Source organism: Protomyctophum parallelum, assembly GCF_964188405.1.
Source record: "Protomyctophum parallelum genome assembly, chromosome: 7".
NCBI lineage: Eukaryota > Metazoa > Chordata > Actinopteri > Myctophiformes > Myctophidae > Protomyctophum > Protomyctophum parallelum.
In genome coordinates this window covers 20,450,632-20,465,246 of record NC_139705.1, presented here as the reverse complement: position 1 = coordinate 20,465,246, position 14,615 = coordinate 20,450,632, and the positions used below count along the sequence as shown (strand labels likewise).

At 41.2% G+C, this 14,615-nt stretch overlaps 1 protein-coding gene across 4 annotated transcripts in view; it reads right to left on the bottom strand.

Annotated features, from left to right (window-relative positions):
- scn8aa (sodium channel, voltage gated, type VIII, alpha subunit a) overlaps positions 1–3,470 on the bottom strand; it is a gene marked incomplete at its 5' end in the record, with an annotated part of 58,073 nt that extends 54,603 nt beyond the window's left edge. For all 4 annotated transcript variants that reach the window (XM_083768341.1, XM_083768342.1, XM_083768343.1 and 1 more), the window contains one exon: positions 3,195–3,470. In XM_083768341.1, coding sequence (XP_083624467.1) covers positions 3,195–3,470 — 276 coding nt within the window. The remainder of the gene's footprint in view (positions 1–3,194) is intronic.
- Positions 3,471–14,615: the final 11,145 nt, after the last annotated feature.

Genomic DNA, 14,615 nt, shown 5'->3' with positions numbered 1-14,615 from the left:
TCCTTTCCCATGGTTGCCCTTATTCTGTTCTCTTAACCTTCCATATTAAACCCATGTCTGAGTCATTGCAACTTATGTATGAGCGAGCAGACACATGCGATTGATTATATGGGCACATTTCCTGAAAATGGTGACTCAACCAGTCAATCCGGTGGTTACACTTTCCCTTGAGATTCTAACTCCCTTTTCTGGAAGTTCTTGACGTCCGACTTCCCAGTAAATTACAACATTGACGGGTCATCATACATCACCAGGTCATTAAGTGGTGCAGTGTTTCTCGGCTATTGGTCGATACAAAATAAATCTTCAATTTTCTAAACATTACTAAATGCAGTAATGTGTCAATATCGGTAGAGGGCGCAAATCCACAGGTTCGTGTACTTTTTTATTTGTATTGTAATCCCCATAGGGGGATTTTAGATCACCTCATATAAGAACTGTCACGCCGGCCGTTTCACTCATGAAGAATCAACTGACTGAGAGAAAACGCTAATGTTACTGCTACTTAATTAGTTAAATTTTTGCTAGAAACAGACTGTATCATATATGAGTGACTGACTGTTGCAAACGATACAGAGACACCTCCCCAACAATAATGCAGAGACAGCTTGTTTATTTTTGGACCACAACGCTTATAGTAGACGATATTAAGATGACCCCCTGTTATTCTCCATAGAGAAATTACTTCCGCGAACCAGGGGAATCGAAGCGATGAGTGAGTTACGTCAGGACTTCGGTGCTCTATTATCTAATGTAATCCTGGGCGCTACACTTCCTCTGCCAACCTGGGGAGGGCAGCAGACTGACCTCATGCTTCCTTCTACGCATGAGGAGTCCAAGCTGCTTCTTTTCACCTGACAGGGGGGAGTTTCCCCAGCCGGGCGTAGCGCATGGAAGGAACACATTATTCCGACCAGTTCCTTTCCCCTCCATCAGGCTGACCAGGGGGAGGTAGTTTAGAGACCAGGATTACTGCATGTTTTTTGTGAGGGTACCTACCCTAGTATAGGGGACACGGGGAGAACATGCAAACTCCACACAGAAAGGCCCTTTCGCCAACCCCGCCTCGGGTATGGGCACTGATGACGCGGAGGAGGGAAAACGCACCCAGCGCCCACAGCGTCCCCAGCGGGAATCGAACCCAGGACACCTCACACCTTCTAGCTGTGAGGTGACAGCACTACTGACTGTGCCACCGTGCCCCCTCAGGGATGACTTTCAAGGTCATCCACCCCAGAGCCAAAGCAGCACAGCATCATTCTCCATCACAGTCAACCTCCTCTCAGACGTGACACAAACCTCAGTGAGCCATGGCTCCTTTAGACAGCCAGAGTCATCTCAGCCCGCCCGGTGCAGCTGGGTTTCATTTTGGAACAATTAGTAAAGTCTGTCTTGTGGAACAACAGTGTTTCAACAGTTACCGCCTCCGACCTTTTCCCCAAAGCCCTGGAAGCCATCAGAGGCATAGAACCACCACCTCAACAACTCAAGCCCCTCTCTCTCGCTCTCTGTCTCTCTCTTTCTCCTTCAAGCTGTTAAACGTAATTATGTTCTATAACCCAATCATGAAATCAAAGAGAGTAAAACACACTCACTCACTTTGATAAGCTTTGTTTTGTGAGGAGGCAAGTTTTTCGAAATTCATCATAGCACAAAGAATCTAATATCCCCAATATGTGTTAGGGCCAGATTGACAAAGACACAAATATGCTGGTTGTCTTGCAGCTATGCCTAATTTTTCTTGGAACCAATTGCAAAATATCAAGGAATAACGTCTGTCAGACAGTACAGAAGATGACGTTAGCCTTTTGATCTATATAATGGAGGTCCAAATCTCAAAAACCAAACCACCACACCACTGCTTCTTCTATAAACAAAATGACAAGGACCACATCATGCTTCACTGACAACAAAACAGTTACACTGTTCCTTTTAAAACATGCCTGTGACTGAAGCTCCTGCTATCCGTGCAATTATGTTGTTGTCACCTGTCTGTATATTGCCACATCATTTTAGTTCAGTGGTATAACCAGTAAGGCGCCCTGAGGGCAAGAAGCGACCTCGCCCCACGCATCCGCCTGGGTGACAGCAGACTGCTCGGCGAGCGCTGGCGCTTTGGCATGGGGGGGTCAGATCAACATATGGAATGAATTCTGTTCTGGCCATATGGAGCATGTCTTGATGTACAGGGTTTGATGAGGTCAAACATATGGAATGTCAGAACAGGTCAGCTCCATATATGGAGATCTAAGGATGGCATCATCTTGAGTGTACAGGGTTTGATGAGGTCTGGCCATATATGGAACGTGTCTTGACTGTACAGGGTTTGATGAGATCAACATATGGAATGTCAGAACAGGTCAGCTCCATATATGGAGATCTAAGAGTGGCAGCCGAGGCAGTCAAAAGGTTGACTTAAAAGCACTTTCTGTCTTTCTGTCATAGGTAATACGGAACAATGGAGCAGCAGTGTTACGAGTAGAGTAGAGTTAGGCAGAAATGTCGATTTGGACAAACAATGACTTGTGACAATTATGCTATGAGGCTAACAGTATGTATTTGCGTTTCTTTTTACCAGGATGGTCTAATCAGGTTGGTAGTGGCAACTTATCATTTCATTGGCTGCCGTAGTCACCCATTTTTCTGATTGGCTGCCTCGTCTCTAGGCAACCAGACACTTTTTGACTCTAGCCAACCTCTCAGCATTGCAGCCAGCAAGTTGCAACAACAACAACCCACTAGTTATTTCACCCATAATTCTGCAGATATAATAACGCAGCTGGTAATTATGACTATGTCATCAATTCTAGTTTGGTGGGTGCAAACTATTTGAGTGATTTCAGTTCCTTCAACTTGGTTGATAACTTGATATACACAATCAAATTAGCCTTTTTAACAATTTTGGGAACAATTTCATACTCTCTTCTTTGTGCGCATTGTGCGCATCATAATCTGCTTAATGTGCACATATATACTTAGAAGAACTGGAATTCTGGCTGAGGTTGCAGACCAACACACCATCTAAGCGTAATTCTGGCTAAAAGAATAACACATTTATAAGCATTTTCCACTTCTGTTGTTTCCGTCGAGCAACACCGCTGTGCAACACAGCATAAATCAGGCTTTATGGTATATAATATACGTGAGAGGAGCAGACGCATCAAACTTGGGACATGAAGACACTGGGAACTCACTTTCTGAGTATTCTGGTAGAACGGGTCTAAGTCCTCCAGTGGCACGGCGACCATTCCCTTAGGAGTATCCCCGTAGATGAAGGGGAGGCTCTTCCCGGCCTCCAGGTCACCGCTGGGCCTGGGCTTGTTTTCGTCGTCATCGTCACGATAGCTGCTGTCCTGCTTGGGCGGCTTCTTGTTCTTTTCCTCCTCGAGACGCAGCTCAAGGTTCGCCAAAGACTCTGGGGTAAAATAGTGGAAGCTGTGAGGTCCTGGTGCGAGAAGGGGTGCGGCCATGTTTTCATCCTGCAGCTACTTGCTCTTTAGTGTTCTACCATCCACGGTAGCCAGCTCTGTAGGGTGACCTGGGAAGAGAGACAGCAGCAATGGTCAATCAATAATTCTCAACATTTGATTTTATTTCAAGGACCCATCATGATTTGATACGCATGATTATGCTGCCAATTTATCACATCATTGACAGGATAGTCCTACTATACACATTACACAGCAAAGTTGTTCATTTGACATTTTAAAGTTAAATTAACACATGTAGTAGATCTCTGTGTCAGGCCTGTCCTCCAAAAGCTGGTTTATTGAGCATTTGAATGTCATATTCAAGTCATGTTATTCATGCCAAACATATTTTACATTTCTAAATATAACTTGCATTTGTGCATACATGTGTGGATCCATTGAACATTATACGAATAGACTAAATGAAGTGCCTTTAGATCAAATTTAATTAATTTAAATAATAATTTCCCATAATCCCATAATGCAACCCTGACTAGAGTTGGGATCCTTTGATTTTAAGATTCCGGTTCCTTAATGATTCCCTCTTAATGGTCCAATTCCTTAACGGTTCCCTTTAATGATTCCTATGTATTCCTATACCTCACTGGTTCTTAAAGTGAGGCCCCTCTAGGTTACTTGAGGGGTTTCCAAATGGTCTGCAACTCTGAGAGTATACAAATGGAACCAAATGGACCCTCACAGGTCCATTTGTACACTCTCAGAGCTAAGGTGGTCCTTGAAATTAGATCGTTTAAGAACCCTGCCTGGTATAGTAATTGCACAGCAGCAGACATGAAGTCCACATACGAGCGCTGACAGTGTTCAAGCTGCAGTGGATTTCAGATGGATTGATGACACATGGGTGGCAGGATAATTGAGATGAGAGGTGTTCAGGCCAGGCCAGGGTGGGGGTATTCAGCAGCAGCCCAAATGAGAGCAGCTGCCAGCCCCCATAAAGCTCACTGGCAGAGTGCAGATTGTGTGGAAACGCTTCCCATTATGGTGTGTATTTCACCATGGCTATTATATGCAAACACAGACTAAATCCGTTTAACCCTACAGCAGTGTAGTGCAGATGCTCCACTCCTCATGGATGTTTAAGGCCTCAAGCCAAAGCAATGAGTGCTAGAGCATCTGGTCACTAAACATTGGGCATTACCCAAGTCTTTCTTGTCCCTTATGTTTCTTGGATAACTAATTCCAATCAAAATGCACTTGAGAAAATCTGACATGCATGACATTGACATCATCTTCGAAGATGGTCGTTTAGAAATGAGTCCAGTGAGCCTTTAGATTCATGTATAGGCTATACTCCATCGCACGACGGTGTCGCCTGCCAAAACAGCTATTGCGATGCGATAGCAATAGCTTGTACATCGTTTTTTTTGCAAGCAACACCCATACAACTATAGGGAGTATATGGGCGCTGTCCATTTCAGCACCACTGAGCCCAATCCAAGACAGCTAAGATTTAATGTTCTGCTGCAGTCAGACTCAAAACGGGATCAAATAACAAAAACACGACTTGGTGAGGGCTTGAAGAGGGTATAGGCCTGCATCCTGTTATTAAGTTCTGGTACCGGACCGGTCTCCTCCTCCATGGGCCTAAGGCATGGTGATGCGTTGCGTGATTCTGTGGGCAATCATTCTGATGATTTGAGTCGTCATCCAATATTAATTGACGCAATAGGTTAAAGTGATTTTTTTAAACTCCACTGCTGTTTAAGATGCATGGGCCTATACACAATTTGCACAGAGAGCAGAAGTCTGCTGCTTAAACAGTAAGAGGTTTGAGGTAACATTGCGCACAGTATAGGTTTTAAGTGCCCCCCTATACAACCAAATTGACCATACCAACTGCTGCAGTGGGTGGTTTCTATATATGTCGGAAATGTCATACTGAAATTTGCAGTCGTGGTTGTGGATTTAATAGAATCACCCGTTTAATAACTTGGGATATTCATAAACGATTGTATGACGAACATTTAAACACTAAGGTCGATGGAGAATATGAAGCCTAGGCTATGTATTTTCTATTAAAACATTTTCAGGACATGTAGCCTATATGCGTGTAACACGAGCCTTGAAGGATATATGCACCACACCCGCGGGAGCCATGTCGGCTTCCAAATCAATAAGGGCCACATCTGTTAAATAAACTCACATGAAGGCTAATCATCAAATAAAGAAAGACAAAATACAGAAAATTACATTACCTGTGATGATGGCACAAAAAACGTCGGAGAATTGTGCCAATTTTCGAGGCTATTGATGACGAAAGGAGAAACAGAGTGGCCACTCAATATCAAACCCAGATTCGAAGCAATATGGTTCATTATCTTAATCCGGTGGATGGAGCAACAGCAATTGGTTGGCAGAAGACGATACTCGGTTTCACCTGAAGCAATCGAACGGCAAAACTGTCCAGCCTAGCCAAGCAATAATAATCAGATAAATGCCTTACAGTCATAATCCTTTGGAAGGGCAGTGATTCTGATGTTCGGAGAGCGAAGGCATCCTGTTCGATTCCCCCGAAAAGATGCAGCTAGGCAGTGCGCGGCTCTGCGACATTTGTGCAACTGACAGGGTGGTAAAATTACCCTGGCTTTTTAGTTTACAACCTGTGTTCTTTTGACGAAGAAATATATAATCTGTGCAACTTACTTCGTAAGCGTTACAGTGAATCCATAAAGGCGTTGATTGACTGAAGATGTCGAGAAGATTCAGGAGAAACTGCGGTTGTCGCCATATTGTTGTTGGTATCTCCCCCTCAGTGCATAATTGATGACTCTCGGCAGAATGTAAGGGAGTGTCGGCAAGTGCCTTTCATCAAATGATAGGTCATTTAGGCATGTAGTCTCCGCGAGCGAATATGGGTTCACAAATGGGCTTCAGTCAGTGCTTCACAAAGATGAATCTGTGATGATCTGCAGCAGGAAATGTGGGGAAGGTCTGGGTATTAGGTCTAGAGCCTTCAGGATGTGTGGTATGCTTTAGCCTATAGCGAGCTAATTTTTTAATATAGGCCTACATTTTAGTAAATTACATGTGATCAAGTATAGGCTTATTTGCACGAATACAATCACGACTTTTGCCCAATAGTATTTTGAGTAAAAATAATATAATCTCCTTCAGATAATGTGTCTACCATCTAGGCTATTTATTGCTCAGGTCTATAGCCTGATCAAGCTGAGTAATTACGTCATAAACCTCATGCCCTTGAGAGAGCTTGCCAAAACTTGGGGGGGGGGGGGGGGATTTTGGATGCTGATCAAGTACTTCCAGAACCACATTATCTAATATCTTTTAGTTGTGTCATTTTAATAAAGTTAGACGCTTCCTGGCTGTCACAAAAGTCAGATTCTGCCAAGCTGCTTATGCCTTTACTTCCAGTAGACCTAAACTTAATTGTAATGCACTTTGTTTGCTGGACTGACAAAGTAGACTAGAGTTGTATTAACTCCAGCTTATTCAGAGCATTAAATCATTTAACACACTGTTACATCCCTAAGTGGTAGTCTATAGGGCAGGGATCTTTAGTCTGACAGCCAACAGGCTTCTATTGTTTAAAGGCATGGGATATTTGTTTTTATTGGCCTAAAACATGTCTATGTATATATACATGTCTATACAATACATTCATGAATCCACTTGCTGACCAGTTGTCGGCGTTGAGCAATTCTTTTATAGGGGGATATATGTGACCATATACCATAAGGCAAGATTTTCAATGTGACATGTCAAACAAGAGGGGTTTCATGATTCTGAATCCATTATTAGTTTTGCACAAAAAACACTCCTTGGGCTAAAAACAGCCATAGCCACTTGCCCAAATGTGCCCAAAATGTGCTGACCTCATCACATTTGTGATGACGGTTATGGCCGTTTTTAGTCCAAGAAGTGTTTTTTGAGCAACATTAATGCTTGGAATAGATACAGAATCATGAAAAAACCCTAGTTTGACACATCACATGCTACTTAAACAGCATAATTAATATTAAAAAGCATAATGACATTTTGTCATTTTTTTAATTTTTGCCTTATATAGGTTGTTAAGGTTATGGTCACATATAAACCCCTATAAGAAATGCTAAATACCTACAGCCGGTCAGCAAGTTATATTTAGTTAAACTATATACCAGATGTCCAACTCCACACCCCCAGCTGTCAGACTATCTACGTTTTTCAGACCAAGGACCCCGTAGAGAAAGATGAAGCAGGGCCAGGGAAACCCCCCACTACATATTGTATAAAATGATGTTGCACATTAAACCAGGACGATGTTTGATGCGTATGCGCCGTGCCAGCGTATGACGTAATGACTACTTGTGCTTGATATGGCAGTGGTGTCAAATGACATACATGTATACATGGGGGCATTACCTTTAATCCTCCTGACACTAAAACATATCGTCATTACCTCACCATCATCAATTACACCCTGGCATTGGGTCCTTTAATCCACATCTTTATTACGTCATCATCGAGAGCTAGTTGTACCAGTTATACCCTGACGTCATATGCTGCTATACGATACATACGCATCAAACGGGGCATACACAAAGTAACCACAGTATACCGCTGATCAATTTACAAATTACATATACATATACATAGAGGCATTTCCTTTAATCCACCCGACACTGATCGACATCGACACTTTCAGTCTTTCACGCTCTGCTTGCGCACTAGTAGGCCATTTATGGCCTACTAGTGTGCAACAAGCAAGTAGGCACTCGACAGAGTGCAGTCAAAGAGTGCAGTTCTAGTTACTTGCGCAAGCAGAGCGCGCAAGTAATGTGGTCGGCCTGTCTCATTTGTCGTGACAGCTGTTCCGCCATTTGAGGCTTACGCAGAAAAACATCAAATCTGTGCCCGTATTGCTGGACCAATGATGACGAAATGACCATATTTCTTACGTCATCATTTAGAGCTAGTCATACACGTATTTCTTACGTCATCATTTAGAGCTAGTCATACACATACGTGTATGACTAGCTCTAAATGATGACGTAAGAAATATGGTCATTTCGTCATCATTGGTCCAGCAATACGGGCACAGATTTGATGTTTTTCTGCGTAAGCCTCAAATGGCGGAACAGCTGTCACGGTTTTTGGACCAAAGTGACCACAGAATACCGCTAATCAACTTACAACTACACACTTTATACAGTATAGAGTATATATATATAATATGGTCATTTCGTCATCATTGGTCCAGCAATACGGGCACAGATTTGATGTATGACTAGCTCTAAATGATGACGTAAGAAATACGTGTATGACTAGCTCTAAATGATGACGTAAGAAATATGGTCATTTCGTCATCATTGGTCCAGCAATACGGGCACAGATTTGATGTTTTTCTGCGTAAGCCTCAAATGGCGGAACAGCTGTCACGGTTTTTGGACCAAAGTGACCACAGAATACCGCTAATCAACTTACAACTACACACTTTATACAGTATAGAGTATAGAGTATATATGTATACATATATAGTATATGCCTATATACTATATATATATACTATATATATTTCTTACGTCATCATTTAGAGCTAGTCATACATATACTATATACATAATCAATAAAAAATAAAATACCAAATTGTGCCTGATCTGCTGGGACCAGAGTACGTGGTGTGTATGTGTATGACTAGCTCTGTCATACATATATATGTTCTACTTTATGTACTTTACTTATGTACAGATCACCTAAAACAGACCTTTCAAAATTAAACACATTTCTCGAAAACATGGTAAAGTATATATCATCTCCGACTTCTGCAATTTTGATAATAGGAGATTTCAATGAAGACCATAATACTGAGATAGAAAGAAGTATAAAGACCTACATGTCAAAATTAGGCTTTAAACAATTAAATACAAATCCAACTACAGATTACGGAAATATTTTAGATCATGTATATTTTAACAAATGTGAAAGTATTAGTATAGAAATTGAAGTTAGAGACACATATTACTCTGATCATGATTTAGTATTAATATCACTATAGTCCAACATGAAATAGATTTAAAATAAAAAATTTAATTCAGTTTATATACTTTTTTTTATAGGTGTTTACATGCATAAAGTAGATAGGTAGTAAATAGTTACACCTAATAATTACACATTTCAAATGTTCCTTCACAGAGATATTGAGATTCCACCGTTTACAGAAAAAGTATACTGTATAACATATTTTAATTCAGTTTATATACCTTTTTTTTCAACACATATAAATGATTTATTTGTCTCTGAAAAACAAAAAAGGGATCCAGAATATATCTACAACAATAAAACAGTATTTCTTATATAGATAGAAACTAGAATCATACTTAATACTAAATGTTTACATGTATAGTAGGTAGCAAATAATTACATCTAAACATTAATCATTTCAAACATTCGTTCACATAGATACTGAGATTTGACAGTTTACAGCGGGCGAAAACATTACATGCGCGCTCTGCTTGCGCACTAGTTGGCCATTTATGGCCTACTAGTGTGCAACAAGCAAGTATGCACTCGACAGAGTGCAGTTCTAGTTTAATCTGTATCCTGCGTTCTCTATCCTGATTGGATAAAATTCGTATCCTGTTCCTGACCTGAAACCAAGGAAGCTCTTAGAAGGAAGTGAAGTGGTCACGTGACTGGGCTGCGCCATGACACTTTCATGGACACTTCCATGGGAGCCAAACTCACACCGGTAGTGCAATGAATACATGGCAGTGAATGGAGCCGGCTGGACCAGCTCATAACAAACATTATACATGAACGTTTGCAAGCTTTGTCATATAATTGGTTCAGGAATATGAAAGAAGACATAAGTGATATCACACGTTTTTTCTGAGTGGTTGTTTTTCGACTTAATAACTATTTATTTTTATTGAGGTATTTATAGAAGAGCACATAGTAAGTTTTCTGCCTGGGCTGCTCTCTGCTCTTTGAAAAAATAAATCACACTAAGTAGTATGCACATCAAAAAATAAGACAGCCTAAAATAACGTGTTATATATATTATTTTATTTTCCAGAAGCATCACTTTACAAAAGGTCTCAGCCATTCATAAATAATGTTTGTTCATGAGCTGTCACTGAGCTCTCATTGACTCCAATGCATTCTGCCAAACGTCCGGGTGTAGTTTGGCTCCCATGAAAGTGTCCATGAAAGTGTCATGGCGCAGCCCAGTCACGTGACCACTTCACTTCCTTCTAAGAGCTTTCTTGCCTGAAACAAGGAAGCTCTTAGACTTAGAAGGAAGTGAAGTGGTCACGTGACTGGGCTGCGCCATGACACTTTCATGGACACTTTCACGGGAGCCAAACTACACCCGGAAGTTGGGCAGAATGCACTGGAGCCAATGAGAGCTCAGTGACCAGCTCATGAAGAAACATTATTTATGAATGACTGAGACCTTTTGTAAAGTGATCGCTTCTGGAAAATAAAATAATATATAATAACACGTTATTTTAGGCTGTCTTATTTTTTTATGTGCATACTACTTAATGTGATTTATTTTTTCAAAGAGCAGAGAGCAGCCCAGGCAGAAAACGTACTATATGTGCTCTTCTATAAATACCTCAATAAAAATAAATAGTTATTAAGTCGAAAAACAACCACTCTGAAAAAACGTGTGATATCACTTATGTCTTCTTTCATATTCCTGAACCAATTATATGACAAAGCTCGCAATCGTTCATGAATAATGTTTGTTATGAGCTGGTCCAGCCGGCTCCATTCACTGCCATGTATTCATTGCACTACCGGTGTGAGTTTGGCTCCCATGAAAGTGTCCATGAAAGTGTCATGTCGCAGCCCAGTCACGTGACCACTTCACTTCCTTCTAAGAGCTTCCTTGACCTGAAAATGCATTTTCTGTTTAATAAAAAGCTGAAGAGACTGAACAAACACTCTATACTATAGCAATGAGTACAATATAGAGCTTTTTAACACTTCATTTAACCAAAGAAAATCACTTACACTAACTTTAATAATTGGCTTCAGCCTTCAGGTTAATGTGTATTTTCAGACATTTAACCACTTAAACCTTCAATAGTATACTAAGTAACCTTGAGCTTTCAAGTAATCTACAAGCTCACATCGCCTCATGAGCCATTGTGATCTTGTAGATGTGCCAACTGCTTTTGCTATCACAAACATTTGGCAGCCCCCCTGTAGTAAATCCAAGGACACCCTAGGGGTCCATGACCCCTATCCAGTGTAATGATGGATTGAAACAGAGATAATGAGATAAAATTCATTTCAGTTTTATTTACAAGTGATGTGTCTGAACAGAAACAGGGAAAAGGACTGTTGAGTGCCAAATTAAAATACAATGAAACAAAATGCACAAAAAAAATCACTACACTATCAAACAAAAATAACCACATGATGAATGTAAAGTGTAAAGTATGAAGTACCCCTATGGTTCCCCCTGATAAATGCTTAATAAAAGGAGATACACACAGGAACATGCCGGAATTTGATACAAAAGACTGTAGGTCTGAAAACAAACAAAGCTATATCACTGACCATGGTGGAAGGGGAAAGAAACTGATTATAGGCGATTAGGCGCACACATATTCAGGTGTTTTTATTGGCAGGTGATGGGAGATGATTGGTGGACTGATGAACTACACCTGGGTTTGAGGAAAGAAGAGTAGAGGGAAGGATAGGGATGGGACAGAGACTTGGGGTGGCGGAAAATTGTTGTAGGATTGTAGAGTAATAACAATAATGATGTATGTTGCAAAATGCAACACCTGCTTTAAATTGCCAGGGATTACAACATGAGGAATAATGTTAACACAATTGTGCAATAGCAGCATCCACCGGGACACCCCCCCCATCACCCCATCGGACCATGCCCATATGGTCAACGATCTAGATTTACGCCACTGCTCAACCATTTTAACAACTTAAATCCTATACTGAGCCCTCTATACTGTTCAACAATCAACTCCCCCCACAACATCGTGTCGCAACATGTCATATTGTGAACATAGGTCTATAGATCTGCTATTTTTGCAGAATATCAACTCCTTATGTGGCATTGTGGTACTAGCCTGGAAACCAGACAAATCTGCCATTTCAAATATTTGCCCTCAGTGATATCAGTCTGTGACACATGGCCAGGAGATGACTATCGCTGCCATTCTTCCCAATGCATCTGCATGTGATCTGGTAGTGATCTGCCAAGAAGAGCTTGTTGAAATGTTGTAAATCACACATGTGTAAATAAAGGCTCAGTGGACCATTAAGCTTCAGAAACAGATGACCCTTTGGGTTGACAATAGCTTGCCAAAGTTTAGTGAAGGTCAGAGTGATGAGATGACAAGATGTCCTTTTTATCATGTGGGAGGTGGTGGTCTGGTGGAGGGTGTCACAGAAGGTGGCGTGCGTGCGTGCATGCATGCGTGTGTGGAGAGGTGTGAGATGAGAATTTGACCTCAGCAAGACACTCAAACACTCAATTAACAACACAACATTTGAAAAAGAGTCCTTTCATTATCTGGATTAGGGAATCACTTGCACCCAAGTCTATTCAGTGGAATTGCCAGCATGTGATTCCTGCTTAATCTTGGCACTTTTAAATGTTGAATGCCTTCATCCAACCATTGATTCAGCAACGCCAAAATTATATCAAGGCAAGATCATTTAAAGAAAATTACAATTTAAAGATGACATTGGGTGTCCTGTTCCATCATGTGGCTTTGTGTGAATAATGCTTGGAAATTGTTGCAGTAGCAAGAAGAGCTATCCAAAATTGATGCTGTAACAAGGATCAACCTTCTTTAACCTTTTAACCACAAGGATGTGGATTGACTGACACCTGGTGGAAAAGAGACTTGTTTTACAGCAGCCTCAGATAAAGTAGCCTCGATACCCAGGCTTTCATTTCGTCTGCGAAAATGAAACAGCTAAAGTGACTCATTTATGTCTAGTCCTGCAGCCCGGCCAGGCTTCTTTTGTTCAAAGTGGGGTATATCGGCCTTTTTTATTGACCTGAAATGTCTATATACACACATTCATGAATCCACTTGCTGACCGGCTGTTGGCATTGAGCAATTTTTTAATAGGGGTTTATATATGTTACCATACCATTAGCCATGGTTCATGACTCTCGTATTCATACGAGAGTCATGAAGTAACTGCATCCTGTTTTTGGCGCTCGCTGCATTTACAAAATTTCCGTAGCCTATATATAAACATTCGGAATTCAAATATAAAGTACTCACAATTTGTCCCACGGGTGTTAGTTAGTTGCAGCTGCAGCGATTAGAATTTCTGCATCCCGCGTTGTTTATAAAAAGCATTTTTATCCGAGCTGTTATTTTGCCATTGGCTTTCAACTACGCGCCCCTATCGGTCGGGAGGAGGGTGGCACTCTATGTGTTCGATATAGGTAAACTGACCGCCCTGCCAATACAGGCGGACCGCGGACCACCTCTCTGCGGACCCTAGGCAAAAAAAAAAAAAAGCTCAGGCCAGGCCAGCCACAGTCAATTTCAATTCAATTGAGGCAGTGTTGCTGCAGCACAACTATACATTGTGTGTCTTATGTTAATGGAGGGAAGAAGTTAATAATATATATAACATCAGATGGTACATTTCTCATGTGAAATTGCTGCAAAGGCCCCCAAAATGTCCCCCAAGGGCCCCCAAAGTGTGATTTGGATTTGGAGTTCCACTCCGGGCCTGCACTCTGCACCCCATTATTGGTTGGTTGGAAGGGGATCTGATTTGTATAAGCTTGGCTTGACCATACTAAACGGGCATAGAGCCCCGCTCTCCGATGGACGCCGCGCATGGGACCGGACCTCGGTCTTATTCAAAAAAATATTTGTGGACCTTCATAATTTCTAGTTGAGGACCCCTGACATAGCATTTACATTTTCAAATTGGCGTGTGTAGGCCTACTATTTGAAAATGATAATGCAATGCTATTTGCTTTTTCATTTGGTCATAGAATGAGCACACCTAGAGTTGAAGCAAAAGCAAATCACATTGCATTTTCCTTTCCTTTGTATTTCCTTTCCGTACACATGCCAATTTGAAAATGAATCTACACCAAACAAGTGATCTGCAAGCTCACAACACATCACACTGCATAACTGTGTTATTCACATGGAATACATATGT